The 17,640-nt window shown below is 38.0% G+C and overlaps 1 protein-coding gene across 2 annotated transcripts in view; it reads right to left on the reverse strand.

The window, feature by feature from the left end:
- Nucleotides 1–17,640, reverse strand: part of LOC150075080 (metal cation symporter ZIP14-like) — a 142,546-nt gene that overhangs the window by 24,293 nt on the left and 100,613 nt on the right. The window contains exons 8-9 of one of the 2 annotated variants that reach the window (XM_090388685.1): nucleotides 14,055–14,225; nucleotides 4,802–4,891 (exon numbers count right to left, since the gene is read on the reverse strand). In XM_090388685.1, coding sequence (XP_090244811.1) covers nucleotides 4,802–4,891; nucleotides 14,055–14,225 — 261 coding nt within the window. The remainder of the gene's footprint in view (nucleotides 1–4,801; nucleotides 4,892–14,054; nucleotides 14,226–17,640) is intronic. The other variant, XM_090388686.1, reaches the window with a different exon arrangement.

The following is a 17,640-nucleotide window of genomic DNA, read 5'->3' on the forward strand; positions in this document are numbered from 1 at the left end:
AATCACACAAACAAGATTTTGAACAGGCTACAGGTACAAAAGTCTCACAGTCTCTCTCTCACAGTCTCTCTCTCACAGTCTCTCTCTCACAGTCTCTCTCTCACAGTCTCTCTCTCTCTCTCTCTCGGAAAAGAAGCAAATTTTCTACTCTTTGCCTGTTAAAAATCTAGTTTGGGACTGATTAATAACTGCTTTTCATTTGTTTTACACTTTGGTGTAGGCAGAAAATGGACCTGGACATTTTGGATGCAAACCATTTGCAATATTCAACATCCTTATCCTGAACAGAGTTAGCAAATTTATTGGAAAACTAAGGTTTAGCTAAAGGATTGGGGATAGCTAAAGCAGTGGGGAAGATGGATTGCAAAGTAGCAACACATACGACATACCCAATATTCTTCCTGATGAGGTAGAACATGCATTGAAGAAAATGAAGAAATCAGAAAGCCCCGGGAGAAGATGAAGTTACTGTAGAGTTATAAATTGGGAGGAAGAAACATAACAAAAAACTGGCAAGGCTCTTCACAAAGTGCCTTAGAAAAAGTGCAACACCTAAGCAGTGGAATAATGCAATCATAGTTTTGCTGCATAAGAAAGGAGATAAATCAGAAATTGGAAATTATAGACCAATTAGCTTGTTATCCCACATCTACAAGTTGTTCACAAGGGTCATTACTAACAGATTAGAAAGAATACTTGATGAGAATCAACCAAAAGAGCAAGCTGGCTTTAGGACAGGATTCTCAACTATGGATCACCTTCACATAATATCACAGCTAATGGAGAAAGCAAATGAATATAAAACACCATTATGCCTGGCATTTGACTCCATACAGCATAAGGCAATGTTTCGGGCACTGGAAAGACAAGGCATAGATACCCCACATATGATTTTGAAGAAAATATGAGTGCTACCTCCTTTATTACACTAGACAAAGACAGTAGGAAATTTAAAATCGAGAAAGGAGTTCGACAAGGAGACAATATCTCCGAAGCTGTTTACTGCTGCCCTTGAGGAAGCTTTCAGAAGATTAGACTGGTCGCAGAAAGGAGTCAATGTGAACGGAGAGTACCTAAACCATTTACGATTTGCAGATGACATTGTGGTCATAAGCCACGATCCCAAAGAATTAGAGGAAAATCTTAATCAGTTATGCACAGTTAGTAAGGATTTTGGACTAAAGATGAATATGGCTAAAACAAAAGTAATGATGAACAAGTATGCCACAGAAAGGGAAATAATGATTGAAGGAGCAGTAATTGAAAAGGTAGAGTCATACTTTTCTGGGACAAGCTATTAGCTGTAATAATGATAAATGGCAGGAAGTCAAGAGAAGAATAAATTTTGGATGGATAGCATTCAGGAAATAGTCACATACTGAAGAGCAATATCCCAGTTTGTCTGAAACGTAAAATAATGAACCAATGTATACTCCCCACCATGACTTATGGAAGTGAAACTTGGGCACTCACCAAAAGAATGGAAGAGCAGCTGAGAACTACACAGCGAAGAATGGAACGAATTATATTGGGAATCAGACTGTTAGATAAGAAGAGAAAACATGGATTAGGCAGCAAACTCAAGTAATGGACATTCTTATCAAAACTAAAATGGTCTTGGGCAGGACACATAGCTCGAAGACATGACAGATGGACTAAGAAAATAACAGAATGGTATACAAGAGGAGCTAGAAGAAAATCTGGAAGACAAAGGTGGAGATGGATAGATGAAATTCATTAGTTTGTGGGTAGTAAATGGATGGCCAGTGCTCAAAACAAAAGGAACTGGAAAGTTGCTGGAGAGACCTTCATCCTGCAGTGGATTGAAAATGGCTGATGATGAAATAAAGCATTTTGATCCTTCATGAATAATTTAACTAATCTTGAGGTTGTCACAGACATTCTCTCAGGTATATCAAGCTGGGGTTGCTACTGTAGTCTAAAACGCTTATGGAACTGACATTCAGGTGTGACATACAGCAACAACCAAATCTTTTGCTTTCCACTTTTCAAGCAACTGTGCTGCTTCAAAACAATTGACCAGTTACAAATATAGCCTGAGAAATGACAACTTAAAGATATAATTACCATCAGGGGTAAAGGAAGGGGTTTTTGCTTCCGTAAAGATGACTATAGTGATCTCAGACAGTCTTTAAATTCTGTACAGTGGGACCAACTGATGATGTTACCAACAGCAAATTCTAAGTGGGAAGCATTCAAGGAATTAATAGTGGAAGCTACTAAATGTTTCATACCTATTAAGAAATATTGTTCAAGGTTTAGGCCTAAATGGTTGTCAAATGAACTAATGAGACTCATGGCAGAGAAGAAAAATGCATGGTATGCATATAAATTAACAGGCGACACAGAAGCCTATGATATATATATATAAGCTAGTCTGTAATCAAGTCACAAAGGAAGTTAGGCAGGCAAAGGCAGATTATGAGAAATCTTTGGCAAAGGATGCTAAGAAAAACAGCAAGGATTGAAGTTAGGCAGGCAAAGGCAGATTATGAGAAATCTTTGGCAAAGGATGCTAAGAAAAACAGCAAGGATTTTTTTACTTATATAAAAACTCTAAAAGGAAGGGGATGAATCTGATTGGTCCACTTGATATCGATGGCTCGACTGTTGATGATCCTGCTCAGATAGCAAACAAACTGAATGAGTATTTTGCATCTACATTCACACATGAGTTATTAAGGCTTGAAAATGCCACAAGGTTATCAAATTGTAACAGGGTGCTTAATGATTTTGTAATAACTGAGAACAAAGTGGGGGAGAAATTGTTGAAGTTAAACATATGAAAGGCACCTGGGGTGGATGGGATCTATCCAGTTATATTAGAGGCGGCAGCAAAACTACTAACAAACCCTTAGCCATAATTATGAGAGCATCCTTGGACTCGGGTGAGGTCCCTACGGACTGGAGATGTGCAAATGTGTCCAATTCACAAAGGAGATCGAAGGGTGACATGAGTAATTACAGACCAGTTAGTTTAACTTCTGTTCCGGGTAAAATAATGGAGTCACTGGTTAAAGCTGCATTGCAGGATCATCTAGACAAGACTGCAGCAATAATTCAGACACAGCATGGGTTTGTTAAGGAAAAGTCTTGTCTGACAAATTTGATTGGTTATTATGATGTGGTTACAAAGGAACTGGATACAAAAAAATTTTTATATCATATACTTGGATTTCAGGAAAGCTTTTGACACTGTTGCACATGGAAGACTACTGTACAAATTGGAGCAGAATGGTATTAAAGGTAAGTTGCTACAATGGATAAAAGGATGGTTGAGTGGGAAAAGACAGAGGGTTGTAATCAATGGGTGCTGCTCTTCATGGACTAATGTTATTAGTGGAGTCCCACAGGGTTCGGTGTTGGTTCCACTGTTTTCTATATTTATCAATGATATTGATGAAGGTATATCAGGCTTAGTATCGACATTTGCAGATGATACAAAGGTTGGCAGGGTTGTTAATGACAGTAATGGCAGCGTTACTGCAATAGGATCTAGAAAATTTGGGCAGATGGGCTGAGAAGTGGCAACTGAAGTTTAAGATAGACAAATGCAAAGTACTGCATATGGGTAGAAGTAACCCCAAGGAAACGTACCAACTGGGTGGTACTACACTTAAGGAGGTAGAAAATGAAAAAGACCTGGGAGTAATTGTGCAGTCAGATATGAAGTTTTCTGAGCAATGCAAACAGGCTGCCAGGGCAGGTCATGGGGTGTTGTCAATGACATACAGGAATTTTGTTAGCAGGGAAAAGGAGGTGATTGTCCCTCTGTATAAGGCAATGGGTCAGACCACGCCTTGAGTACTGCATACAGGTCTGGAGGCCTCATTTTATAGATTTGCTTGAGCGTGTATAGAGAAGGGCAACAAGATTGGTGAGGGGAATGAAGGGATCCTCTTACCAGGAGAGGCTTAAGTTCTGCAAATTGCAGCAGCTGGAGACTAGGCACCAGCACGGTGATCTGATTGAGGTGTATAAGGCCTTGAATGGGTTGAGCACACTGAATTCTGATGGGATTCTTCCACTTGTTCAGATTACGAACCTAAGGGGGCATAAATTCAAATTAAGAAAAGACAGATGTAGAACAGATGTGCGGAAATTTGCCTTTAGCCAGCGGGTGGTTAATTGCTGGAACAAACTTCCATCTGTCGTTGTCGAAGTTGATAGGTTAAATAAATTTGAGGAACTGGACAAATATTTAGAGGGGATTGTTTTGTAATTTTTTTTTTCTTTTTGGCTGATGCTGCATAAGCTCATATGCTTGCTTTCTTGCATCACATGCCACTACTACTAAGATTTATAGTAATAAACAAAAATTGCACCCAGAGAACAGAAACCCAGAAATGACATACTTGTGAGGGGTTGCAGCAGAAAGTGGTTCTAAAAAAAAAAAAGTAATAATAATAAAAAGTGTATTTTTAGTGTAAGAAAAAGTTACGAAAAATGCATTGTCCTATTGGTGATTTTGCTGACCTTTGCAAGCACAGAGATATCATTCCTCTATATTAAAGACAAACAGAACTGCAATTACAATATCATAGGTCTGGGTGTCACAATCAAATTTGAGTGAGAACTACACACTGTAGGAGGAGGCATTAATAACATCAGTCAGGGAGGTAATTCAACCATGTCCGCGGCAGAATTAGATGAATTTCTGGCAATGGGAAAAGTATGAGTGTAAAATATTTGGAGAGGGAGAAGCACGTAACAATTATTTACTTTCATTATTTTGCCATTTTAATACTGTAAACAGATATACCTTTAAATTATCACTTACCAGTTGTGCTGTTGACTCAGTTTTGGAAAAAGTCTTTAGCTTCAGAGAATCTGGAAACTTATCTGGTATGTGGCTATGCCCATGGGATTCCTAGGAGACAGGTATCGACATTGTATTGATTATACTTCAAAGTTATGTTATGAAATTGAAGCATCTATGAAGCATTAAAGAGAAAGTACTAACGAAAGCAGCTGAGCACTGGCACAAAGCAGGTGGTCACGTGCTTCCTGGAGACCTTTAATCGTGAAAAAAGAAAAAACTGAGGCCTCGTTAATTACCTTGTTTGGGGTCATGCTACTATGTAGATTTAAGCGGTGTGACCGCTACTGATAGCTTTTAATAAAGCAAAAATACTTTCATGTCCAAAGTTGGTTGAGGTAGATTAATTTGAAAGCTTCCTTATTTATTTTTTTTTTTTTGTGAAATCTATGTCCTTCATGTTAGTATTTGCAATGTTATCAGATGCAGAAAATTACCACTTCATTATTGATAAATGTTAGCAATTAAGTTGTTCACCTATCTCAGTAAGTATATAGGGGGTCTGATACAAAGTTATCACTTGTAAGACAAACAAAGATGATATTAGATAGTAATTAGTGCATTATAGCCCAAGTTGCTGATGTACCAACAAATATAACAACAAAACCACCTTCAGCAATGTCTTGAACTTTGCTTACTCAGTCTACACCACTAAAACTTCCAATAACTGTCAATGATAGTGTTTTGTTTAATTTCTCCATTAAATTCCATAAATTTATTAGTTATGTAAACAAAAAAAAAAGGAAAGATCAAGTTAAATCTAATTATATGCAAGTGTTGGGTGACATCTCTTGTGAACAACTATTGAATCACATTAGCTTTATGACAGATGGCAGCATTTCCGGTAGTTATGCTCTTTCTTTGTGACAATGAAGTGTCTGGCTTGTGTTCAAATGTTGAGCATGCAGTTTTTTTTTTTTATTTATATATACTGCAGTGGATAATGGGATGGTTGAGAGGGAGACTGCAGAGAGTGGTAATAAATGGACACTGCTCTACATGGACTAATGTTATTAGCAGAGTCCCCCAGGGTTCAGCACTGAGCCCATTGTTGTTTTGTGTATTTATCAATGATATTGATGAAGGTATATCAGGCTTAATGTCCAAGTTTGCAGATGATACAAAGGTTAGTAGGGTTGTTAATGACACTACAGATAGTATGCTACGGCAACAGGATCTAGAAAAGTTAGGCAGATGGGCTGAGACGCGGCAACTGAAGTTTAACATTGATAAAGGCAAAGTACTGCATATGGGTAGCAGTAACCCAAGAAAAATGTACCAACTGTGTGGTACTACACTCAGGGAGGTGGAGAATGAATAAGACCTGGGGGTAATTGTGCAGTCAGATATGAAGTTCTCTGAGCAGTGCAGACAGGCTGCCAGAGCAGGTCATGGAGTTTTGTCAATGATATAAAGGAATTTCACTAGCAGAGACAAGGTGATTACTTTTGTATAAGGCAATAGTCAGGCCACACCTTGAGTACTGTATACAGGTCTGTAGGCCTCATTTTAGGAAGGATGTAGAGTTGCTAGAACGAGTACAGAGAAGGGCAACAAGATTGGTGAGAGGAACGAAGGAGTGTGCTTATGAAGAAAGGCTTAAGTTCTGCAAGTTGCAGCATCTGGAGACTAGGCACCTGCAAGGTGATCTGATTGAGGTGTATAAGGCCTCAAATGGTTTGAGCAGGCTCAATGCTGAGAAATACTTCCACTTGCTCAGACTAAGAACCTGAGGAGGCATAGGTTCAAATTAAGGAACAGTCATAGAATAGATGTGCAGATGTTTGTCTTTTTATTTTTAGAAAAATGATAAAAAAAATTATATATACAGTCGATTCCAGTTAATTGGGACAGATCACTTTGGCCCAATTAAGCAGCTGCCCCAATTACGCAAAATTTTAATGAGCTGAAAAGCACATTCTAACGGAGGCAAAAAGGTATGAATAAAATAAAGGGAATGTGGTATTTAAAGAAAGTACACTGTATTTAATTTGTATTGGTACAAACATTTATTTAAAAATAACTAAAGCTAAAAGCAAACAAAATGTACGTATATAAAATGAAGATACAGTACAGAATAATGTCCGTGTCAAGCAAAGGTTACACATTACTTAAGGGTTCTTACTTTGAAAAAAAAATTATGAAGTGTACCCTGACGTGTTCTCTTTATGGACTGCAATTGAACAAAGTCGGCACAGGTATCTAATGCCGATAAAGGACTGCCTCCATTGCGTTCCTGCATGAAATCAATTAATCTCAATTCAGCAATACATTTCCTGGCATCCTGGTTAGTCACTTGCTTAGGTATATCACTGTCATCATTTTCTTGGTCTTTTGGTGTCTGAGTGTTTTGCCTTAATTTGTTCAATAATAGTTTCCTCAATCTTCATCATGGCATTGAAGGTTATCATCAATTGTTTAAAAATTCTTCACGATTTTGGACCTGTTGCAGTTTCAAAGCCATTTCATTTTTCTGTATAGCTTATCACATCTGAATCACAATTAGTTGCGAAACCACATTTAGCAAAACAATTCCGAATTGTTTTGCTGCTTATTCCTCGCCAGCTATCAGCAATAAATTGTACAGCTTTTAACATTGAAACTTTTGCACTAACCTCTATTGATTTTGAAGATGTCAGCAGATTTTCCTCAATTGCTTCAAGGATGTGATTAACCAACTTTCCGCGATAATAGGTCTTCAAATTTTTTATAATTCCTGCATCCATAGGCTGCATCAGAAATGTAGTGTTAGGGGTAAAAATTCCAGTTCAATATTTTTTAAACCAGCTACATTAACGTGTGCGGTGCAGTTGTCCAATATCAACAGAATTTTTCTGGACTTCCGCTGCAGTTCCACGTCCCAGTTCATTAGCCATTGCGTAAAAATATGTGGTCATCCATGCCTTCTTATTGGCATAATACGAAACTGGCAAACTGCCTATTGTAAGCCCCTCAAAACAACGCGGTTTGGCACTTTTACCATAACCAAAAGTTAGAGTATCATTTCCTGATATGTTTGAAAGCACAACACTGTTACATGATCCATTGCTTTCTTTGAACTGATGTGTTGATAGCTGAGGGAACCATCCGGCGTAGCATGATAATAAAGACCTGTTTCATTGGCATTGTAAATGTCATCCCCACTAAATTTTTTAAGCAACTCTGGCAGTTTTTCAGATTTCCATTGCTCAGCACTCGTAGCATCAGCACTGTCCTTTTCGCCATGTGCTTTTTTGTAACTAATGTCATGTCTACATTTCCACTGAGACAACCCAACCATCTGTCGCTTTGAAATTTACGTGACCTAGCTTTTTGGCCAACTCTTCTGGCTTGGTTTTTAGCAAAGGGCCGCTTACACGCACCCCTCGTTTAGATACAGTGGAAAACCATTGTTTCAAAGCATCTTCGATGTCTGGATCTTTGCCTTCCCTCTTTCGCTTATCAGATGTTTACTTTAAATCCACACGCAATATCCACTCCTAAGTTTTTCTTGTTGCTGTAGCAGTCGTGAAATTGTAGATTTTGGCACCTTTATTTCTGCTAGCTGACAATGACTGATGTTATGAGGTTGACTTTTTATCTTGTCAAGAATAGCAATTTTTTCTGAAAGCGACAAATCTTTACGTGGCATCTTGACAGGGGTCTTAAATGTACTGAAAAAAAAAAAAAAAAAAAGGAGGTGGGAACCAAAATCAGTGCACTGCTTGGTACAGTTTTTAATCTATTCTAACCCACAAGATGTATACATATGTACCTAGTGTGATTGTAAACAACTGCAAGCAAAATTTCTTCAGAATCCGATTACCACGACACAGAACAAACAAAACAACCACTGTACAGCAAGACTTCGCAATAACTGACTCGGCTGCTGCCCGCATGATCTTTGTTACAAACCATCTAAATTAGTTTATTGTTCAATAAAATATTTAGATGTTTGTGTGCACCATCTAAATATAGATTATTGTTCAATCATGACCTTCATTGCCCCCAATCAAGTGGCAAGTTGGCCCAAATAAGCGGAACAAATTCAGGCTAAATATTTGTTTTGTTTCTGTTCTTCATAATTTTCCCCAAAAAATTGGCTGCTCCGATTAACCGGTGCCCCAATTAACCGGAATGCACTGTGTGTGTGTGTGTGTGTGTGTGTAAAAAACTGATATTAAATATAAAATTAAAAAATATGCCAGTAGTATTGCAAAACTGTAGAATGAAAATTTAACATAAAAATAAAACAACAGGGAGGGGAAAGAAAAGGTAAGAAGGAACTGTAGCCAAAAGCCTCCAAATAATTTAGAAATTCAATTAAAATCCAATTCAAAGTAAATTCTTATTAAAATTTAAAATATAAAGCCAATTATATAGAAATTTAGAGGTACCCCCCCACCCAAGTAAAGTGCTAGTTCCAAGAAACATGAAATATCACCAAAAGAGACTAAAGTCTTTATGTGACTATGTTACCTGGGATGGCAAAATTAACACTGCCTATCAATGTTTCGAGGGGGATGGCACTTCAGTTGTCTTGATGGCCCTGGAGATTATATATATATATATATAGTACCATATAAGCTCAAGTTAACAACACTTGCACTGCAGCAAGCATTCATTTGAGGGCTGGCTGCATGCCAGCTTTTTGGTACCACTGGTTTGCATGGAGAACTAATAGTAGACAAATACGAAACAAGGAAGTTTAATTGCAGAACTCTAAATAGTAAAGGAAACCAAACCAGTAAGTTTGTTTTAGCATTAGCATTAGTAGAGGCATTTGATGCAAGAAAGCAAGCTTATGCAGCATCAGCCAAAAAAAAAAAAAAACCCACTTCCACTTCACCCCTCTGTTCGTTCAAAATACCTGTCCAGCTGAGCCTTAAACTTATTTAGGCTATCAACCTCCATCACAAGGGATGGAAGTCTGTTCCACCAACCAACCACCCGCTGGCTAAAGGCAAATTTCCGCACGTCTATCCTACATCTGTCTTTCCTCAATTTGAATTTATGCCCTCTCAGGTGATTTTTCTGAGCTAGAGGAAGAATCCCATCAGCATTGAGCATACTTAAACCATTCAAGGCTTTATACACCTCTATCAGATCACCTCGCTGGTGCCTAGTCTCCAGACACTGTAATTTGCAAAACTTAAGCCTTTCTTCGTAAGAGCACCCCTTTGTTCCATTCACTAATCTTGTTGCCCTTCTCTGTACTCGTTCCAGCAGCTCTACATCCTTCTTGAAATGAGGCCTCCAGACCTGTATACAGTACTCTAGGTGTGGCCTGACCATTGCCTTATACAATGGAATAATCACCTCCTTATCCCTGCTGGAAAAATTCCTGTATATCATTGACAATACTCAATGAGCTACTCTTGCTGCCTGTCTGCACTGCTCAGAGAACTTCATATCTGCCTGCACAACCACCCCCAAGTCCCTTTCATTCTCTACCACTGTCAGTGTAGTACCACAGAGTTGATACATTGCTCTGGGGTTGCTGTTTCCCATGTGTAGTACTTTACATTTGTCAATGTTAAACTTCATTTGCCACCTCTCAGCCCATCTGCTCAACCTTTCCAGATCCTGTTGCAGCAGCATAGTGTCAGTAGTGTCCTTGACAATCCTGCCAACCTTTGTATCATCTGCAAACTTGGACATTAAGCCCGATATACCATCATCAATATCATTTATAAATACAGAAAACAATAATGGACCCAACACTGAGCCCTGACGGACTCCACTAATAACATCAGTCCACGATGAGCAGTGTCCATTGATTACCACTCTCTGTCTTCTCCCCCTCAACCACCCCTTTATCCATAGCAGCAATTTGCCTCCAATGTCACACTGCTCCAATTTGTGTAGCAGTCTTCCATGTGCAACAGTATCAAAAGCCTTTCTAAGATCCAAGTATATAATATCAAAGTTATTCCCTGCATCCAGTTCTTTTGTGACTGCATCATAGTATCCAATCAAGTTGGTCAGGCAAGACTTCCCCTTAACAAAACCATGCTGTGTCTGAGCTATAACTGAAGTCTTGTCTAAATGATCCTGCAGCGCTTCTTTAACCAGTGCCTCCATTAATTTTCCTGGAACAGAAGTTAAGCTCACAGGTCTATAATTACTTGTGTCAGCCTTTGATCCTCCTTTGTGAATTGGGGTCACATTTGCACATTTCCAGTCTATGGGTACCTCCCCTGAGTCCAAGGAAGCTCTCATAATTATGGCTAAGGGTTTGCTTACTTCCTTTGCTGCCTCCTTTAATATAACTGGATAGATCCCATCCACCCCGGGTGCCTTTCTTGTGTTTATCTTCAACAGTTTCTCCTCCACTTTACTCCCAGTTATTTCAAGATTCTGTAGCTTACTGCTAGAGTTGAATACACCTCTGGCATTCCCCTTGCTGAATAACTCCTCATGTGTGAATGTCGATGCAAAATATTCATTTAGTTTGTTAGCTACCTGAGCAGGATCATCAACAGTTGACCCATCAATATCAAGTGGACCAATCTGATTCATCCTCTTCCTTCTAGAGTTTACATAAGTAAAGAACTCTTTGCTGTTTTTCTTTGCATCCCTTGCCAAGGATTTCTCGTAATCTGCCTTCGCCTGCCTAACCTTCTTTGTAACTTGGTTGCATATCAAGTTGTATCTATAATAAGCTTCTGTGTCGTGTGTTAATTTGTAAGTATCCCATGCATTTTTCTTCTCTGCCATATGCCTCATTAGTTCATCTGACATCCATTTTGGCCTAAACCTTGAACAATATTTCTTAGTTGGTATGTAAAGCCTAGTAGCTTCCAAGATAAGTTCTTTGAATGCTTCCCATTTTGAATTTGCTGTTGGTAACATCATCAGTTGGTCCCACCGTATAGAATTTAAATACTGTCTCAGTCCATCGTAGTCGCCTTTACGGAAGCAATAACCCTTCCTTTTACCCCTAATGGTAGTTACCTCTTTGAGTAAATCCCACTTCAGCACACTGTGATCACTGCCACCTAGTGGTTCATTTATCTGCAGATTCTTAATGCATGAAGAATCACTGCTGATAATCAAATCAAGAGTATTACTCCCTCTAGTTGCCTCCCGAACATGCTGATGTAGAAAACAATCATCCAATAAATCCACAAAAGCCCTGCTAGTGCGTGAGTAACCAGCCCCCAAATTCCAGTCAATATCTGGGAAATTAAAATCTCCCATTATAAGACTCTCTGATTTACTGGCCCACTCTATTTCCCTGTACAGTTCCTTATTATACTCATCAGAGTCATTAGGCCTATAGCACACTCCTATTCTCAATTTTGATCTCCCAATGCTTATGTCACACCAAACTGACTCAAAACTGCACTGTCCAGCGATGTCGACTGGCTTCACTTCCTTGGTTTTTATGTGTTTCTTAACTAATAGCATAACCCCCCCCCCCTTCCTATCCTGTCTATCCTTTCTGTAGATGCTGTACTCCCCAAATTGCAGTTCTGCATCCCTTATATCTGTGTGACACCACGTCTCTGATATCCCAACAATATCTGCCTTTGATGTTTTGAGCAATACCTTAAATTCATTTACTAAACTCCTAGCATTGGTGTACACACAAGTATACCTGCACCTGTTTCTATTCTTAGCTACCCTAACACAACCCATGTGTTTACTTGTACCGCAATGGCTCCCTGCAGTCTCTGAAATACCATGCATCTTGTTTTTCAGGCTTCTGCTCATTCTAATAGAAGCAGTGCAAGAATCTCTTTCACCTCTGCCAGTGGCTACTGTCAATCTATTGGTCTTTGTCTCCCCCCAAGCTAGCAGTTTTCCGACCCACCTAACACTGCCTCGATAGCATCAGCAAATATTCTTGCCCCCTTTCTATTTAAGTGTATCCCATCCCTGTAGAAGTAATCTCTCTTGTTAACAAGTACAGTCCAGGCTGAAAAAAATTCTACCCCTTGAGCCTTGCACAATCTTTCCAGGGCCAAATTGATCGACAAGGCTCTCATCATATACTCCCTCCTATCGTGTCTGGGCAGAATTGCAGACACTTTCAAATTCAACCCTAATTCTCGGCTTTTGTTCAGCAGTGACCTGTACTTATTAAGTAATTCTGCCGGTCTCCTACTCTTAATATTATTAGTGCCAACGTGTACAACTATATCACCTTTTGTGCCCTTAAAAGATGATATTCGCTCTACAACGTCATCAACCTTTGACCCTGGCAGACATACCCGGTCCTGTTTTAGCCATAAAACAAAGAAATGTGGGCCCAAAATTTCAAAAAAAAAAAATTACAATTCATTTTTTAATTAAAAAAAAAATGAAAAAAGCAACTATCCTTGATAATGAGAAGTGATGGGTAGGGGGGACACAATATCAGCAACACTGCTCCCAAACAGGTTTGTTTGGGAGCAGTGTAGAAGATCACTTAATCAAAAAAAAATTTTATACTACTGGCATCACTACTCGCAAAACAAAAATCAATCAGGACTTTGACCTAATAACTTTATTATTATTATTTAAAACATGCATTTTTAGTATAAAAATGCAATTGTTCACAGTTGTGTTAATAATAATTAATCATGTAAGGTGGCATCAAAAAAGTGAAAAATTGAATTATTTCTTACTTACAAAAAGGTTTTACAAATATAGAACTTTGGAGACAGCACATTCCCTAATGTAAGAGCAATTGTGTGTCTATTCTAGGGTTAAGTTGTCTTTTGACTTTTTTTTTTTTTTATTAAGTCATCTTCTACACTGCTCCTACACTTTTGAAATTTTGGGCCCACATATTTCTTTGTTTTATGGCTATAACAAATTTACTGGTTTGGTTTTCTTTACTATTTAGAATTCTGCAATTAAACTTCCTCCTTTCGTATTTGTCTACTATTAGTTCTCCATGCAAACCAGTGGTACCAAAAAGCTTGCATGCAGCCCTCAAATGAATGCTTGCTACAGCTCAAGTGTTGTTAACTTGAGCTTATATGGTACTATGTATATCCAAGGCCATCAAGACGACTGAAGTGCCATCCCTCACCAAACAACATTGATAGGCAGTCTTAATTTTGGCATCTCAGTTAACATACTAAGCAGTTATATGCTGAAGTGAAAGGAGAAGAAAAACCAAGTATTAATCATGCAAAATACATTCAAATGTTTAATTATTATTATTTTTTTTGATGCAAAGTTTAGTCATACTCCAGAAGTATTTTTATTTGTTCATATTTTTAGTTAATTTATAGTGTACCTCATTTTTGTGATCTCCAGTAATCAGTGCTGACATTCCTTCAAACAAAAATAATGTATAAATAGCTGCAATAATTCCAAGCTGTTTCCAAATATAAAATGGAATATTCTCCAATTTAACACCAGTGTCCTCTTCAAATTTGTTCCTGTCATGGGAATGCAATCCTAATACCTATTAAAGAAGTAGTCATTAGTTAACTGGACATTAATAAAATAAAAAAATATTTATAAGCCAGAGAAAAATCTATTTCTCAGTTATATAAACTATTAATTACATAAAATCAAAATTATTACACAACTATACAGAAGCTTGATATTGTAAATTGTTTAATTTTGAACTTTCTGCAGTCTTGATCTTCTAGATATAAATTAATCATTAATCTTACAGAAAGCCAAACCAAAGTTCATTAGCAAGGCACAAAATGATTACTGGACTATTTACATACAGAATATGTCCAATTTGCTTCATGACAAAGTATTCTCTAAGGTTTACTCTGGTAAGGTAAGCTTTACAGTATACTTTGTGTTAATTTCTTGGTGCTATTGTTACTTGATTAACAGTGCTTGATTATCAGCATGTGCCAGTACCCAGAATTTCATTAGGGTTCAGTCCCAAAAAAAAAAACAGATTCAAAAATGAGACTTTTGCACATTCAAGTTAACTGTCCATGTTAAAAGTTAGAAATGCCAGAGATCAATTCATGTAATAACATCAAAACACCTCATATTATGCACCATTTCAAAAATCCTAAGAGTAGTAAATAATACAACATAAAATGAAAATAAACCAAAACAAAAAAAAACTACTCCACTAAAAAAAAAACTCTTTAATTTCACTGTGATCTTGGTTAAAAGAAGTTGTCCAAAATCAATTGAATAACTTCCTTTTTTCTCTATACAAGTTTGTTTGCAGCAGTTTATAGCAAGCTACTGCTCATGCTCTTTGAGCTTTGCTCTATCATGGCTCAAAATAGAAAAATTAGTCAAATATGATATTGCTGATACATATGAACAAAAACATTCCACTGCACTCTATTCCATTCCAAGCTCTAGACTCTGTTTCTGGATTATCTTCAGAAAAGGTCTCCATAGCCTTTGAATAAACAGCATTGCACATAAGGGACTCCTCAGGTTCTGTAATTTTAGAGTCCTTCTTACAGGATACCTTGTCAAAGTAATTTCTTGGCAGATTGGTAGCACAGTGTTATACAGTATTTGGCTGAATCACTAATTTTGAATTTTATCTGTAGGAGTGCTGGGGGTCATCTTCTGACCAGTCCAAAGATAACCTCCCCCTCCACAATGTCCATGGACATTGTGGAAGGAACATGAAATTATACTCTGGGTCCCCTATAGGGAAAGACAGGCTAGCCCAGTGAAGCTGTTTGCTCCAGAGCCTGTGTTGTCTTGCAAACCTCTGCTTACTAGGTACATTCAGAGCATATTTTATGCAAACTACCATTCATGTGGTAATCCTCTGATTTCATAATTTGATGTAATCCTTCAGGAACTTTCATGGTTAGTTTATTCCCATCTCTGGCTGTGAAGTGCTGCTTAGATGAATGACAAAGGTAGCAGGCCTTAAAACTGCTTGCATTCCTGATGACTGCCTTGCCCGGATTAATGACATTGTATTTGGTAGCATAAAAATACAAGTTTAACATTATACAACTACTGATCTAGACAAACTTGGTGCATAGCTCAATAAAAAGCTAGGCATTAAAATCCTAATTTTATGTGGTGCTTTAATTTATGCTTTAATTTCTGGAATGGAACAGGTAAAAATCCAATCTCTAAAAAACTGGGCATCATGCATACTTTTCTGTTAGAATGCTAATGTACACAGTAATTTTAAACTAGACCTTTATGACCTGACTTAAATTCTGCTGCTTGCACTGCCCCAAGAAGTGAGCTCTTATCTTTGTTCACTTTAAATCCTGAATCAGTTTACTCTGCTTTGGAGGTGTAGGTTTTGTATGCAAAATGCTTCAAGTCTCACTTATATTAGACTTGCTCTGGAGAATATCTACCTGTGGAATGATTGCATTAAATTTCTCCTTAAAGTCTCATTAAAGCCTTTAATGCTGGAAATGGTAAGTTGAAAATTTACTTATCTACTGTCATATATATACAAATTTAAGACTATGTATTTAATTTTGTATATACAATTCAGTCTTAACAACAACTAAATGGAAATCATATTTTGTGAATAACACAACTTTGAAACTGTAAACCAAATCAGCCCAGATCAAGGTATTGGTGTATTGTAATGTATAAGAGGTACAGGCTTTTGCTGCACCACCCAACTAAACAAAAAAAAAAGCTCTCCATATGATTCCCTCCTCATGTACAAGGGAAAGTCAATAAGTAATGCACAATTATATCACATGCATAAGCATAAGGAAGGGGGAAATTTACGATGTACACCTATACTGCCAATTACCTATTAGCACACTTAATTTTTCTGGTGTTTTTAAATCTGAAGGTATGGACTGAAAAAGTAACAGCCATTTCTGGCATTGGTGTGTGATGGAGAGTTCTTGTTCAAATCAGGTGATCAGTCTGCAACATCTATCCATCGTAAACTCCTGGCAGTCTGTCCCCATAGACTGCTAGGTCTATGGGGACAGACTGCCTTAACTGATCTAAGTAAACGTCTAGAAGTGGCTCCATTGGTTTCGGAAAGGTGATTTTGCAATAGTAATGGAAGCAAGTGATGCAAGAAAGCAAGCATATAAACTAATGTATGCATCAGCCAAAAAAAAAAAGAAAACCAAAACAATTTCACACATCCATTCCCTCTAAAAGAATGTCCAGTTCCTCCTTGAATTTATTTAAGCTGTCAACTTCCATGACAGATGGAGGTTTGTTCCAGCAATTAACCACCCACTAGCTAAAGGAAAATTTCTGCACACCTATTCTATGACTGTCTTTCTTCAATTTGAATTTATGCCCCCTCAGGTTTGTAATCTGAGCAAGCAGAAGAATCCCATCAGAATTCAGCATGACTCATTCAACGCCTTATACACCTCAGTCAGATCACCTTTCAGGTGCCTAGTCTCCAGCTGCTTCAATTTGCAGAACTTAGGCCTTTCTTGGTAAGAGGATCCCTTTGTTCCCCTCACCAACCTTGTTGCCCTTCTCTATACATGCTCAAGCAACTCTATATCCTTCCTAAAATGAGGCCTCCAGACCTGTATGCAGTATTCAAGGAGTGGCCTGACCATTGCCTTATACAAAGGGATAATCACCTTTTCCCTACTATCAAAATTCCTATATATCATTGACAATACCCCATGACCTGCTGTCAGCCTGTCCGCATTGCTCAGAAAACTTCATATCTGACTGCACAATTACGCTCAGATCTTTTTCAATGACCCTAAGTGTAGGGTCATTGAAAAATGCAGTTGGTACGTTTCTCTGGGATTACTTGTACTCACATGCAGTACTTTGCATTTGTTAATGTTAAACTTCAGTTGCCACTTCTCAGCCCATCTGCCCAAATTTTCTAGATCCTGTTGCAGTAGCACACTGCCATCCTTTGTATCATCCGCAAACTTCGACACTAAGCCTGATATACCTTCATC

Source organism: Mastigoproctus giganteus, chromosome 14 (genome assembly GCF_048544385.1).
Source record: "Mastigoproctus giganteus isolate SK-2022 chromosome 14, ASM4854438v1, whole genome shotgun sequence".
In the NCBI taxonomy this organism is placed as follows: Eukaryota; Metazoa; Arthropoda; class Arachnida; order Uropygi; family Thelyphonidae; genus Mastigoproctus; species Mastigoproctus giganteus.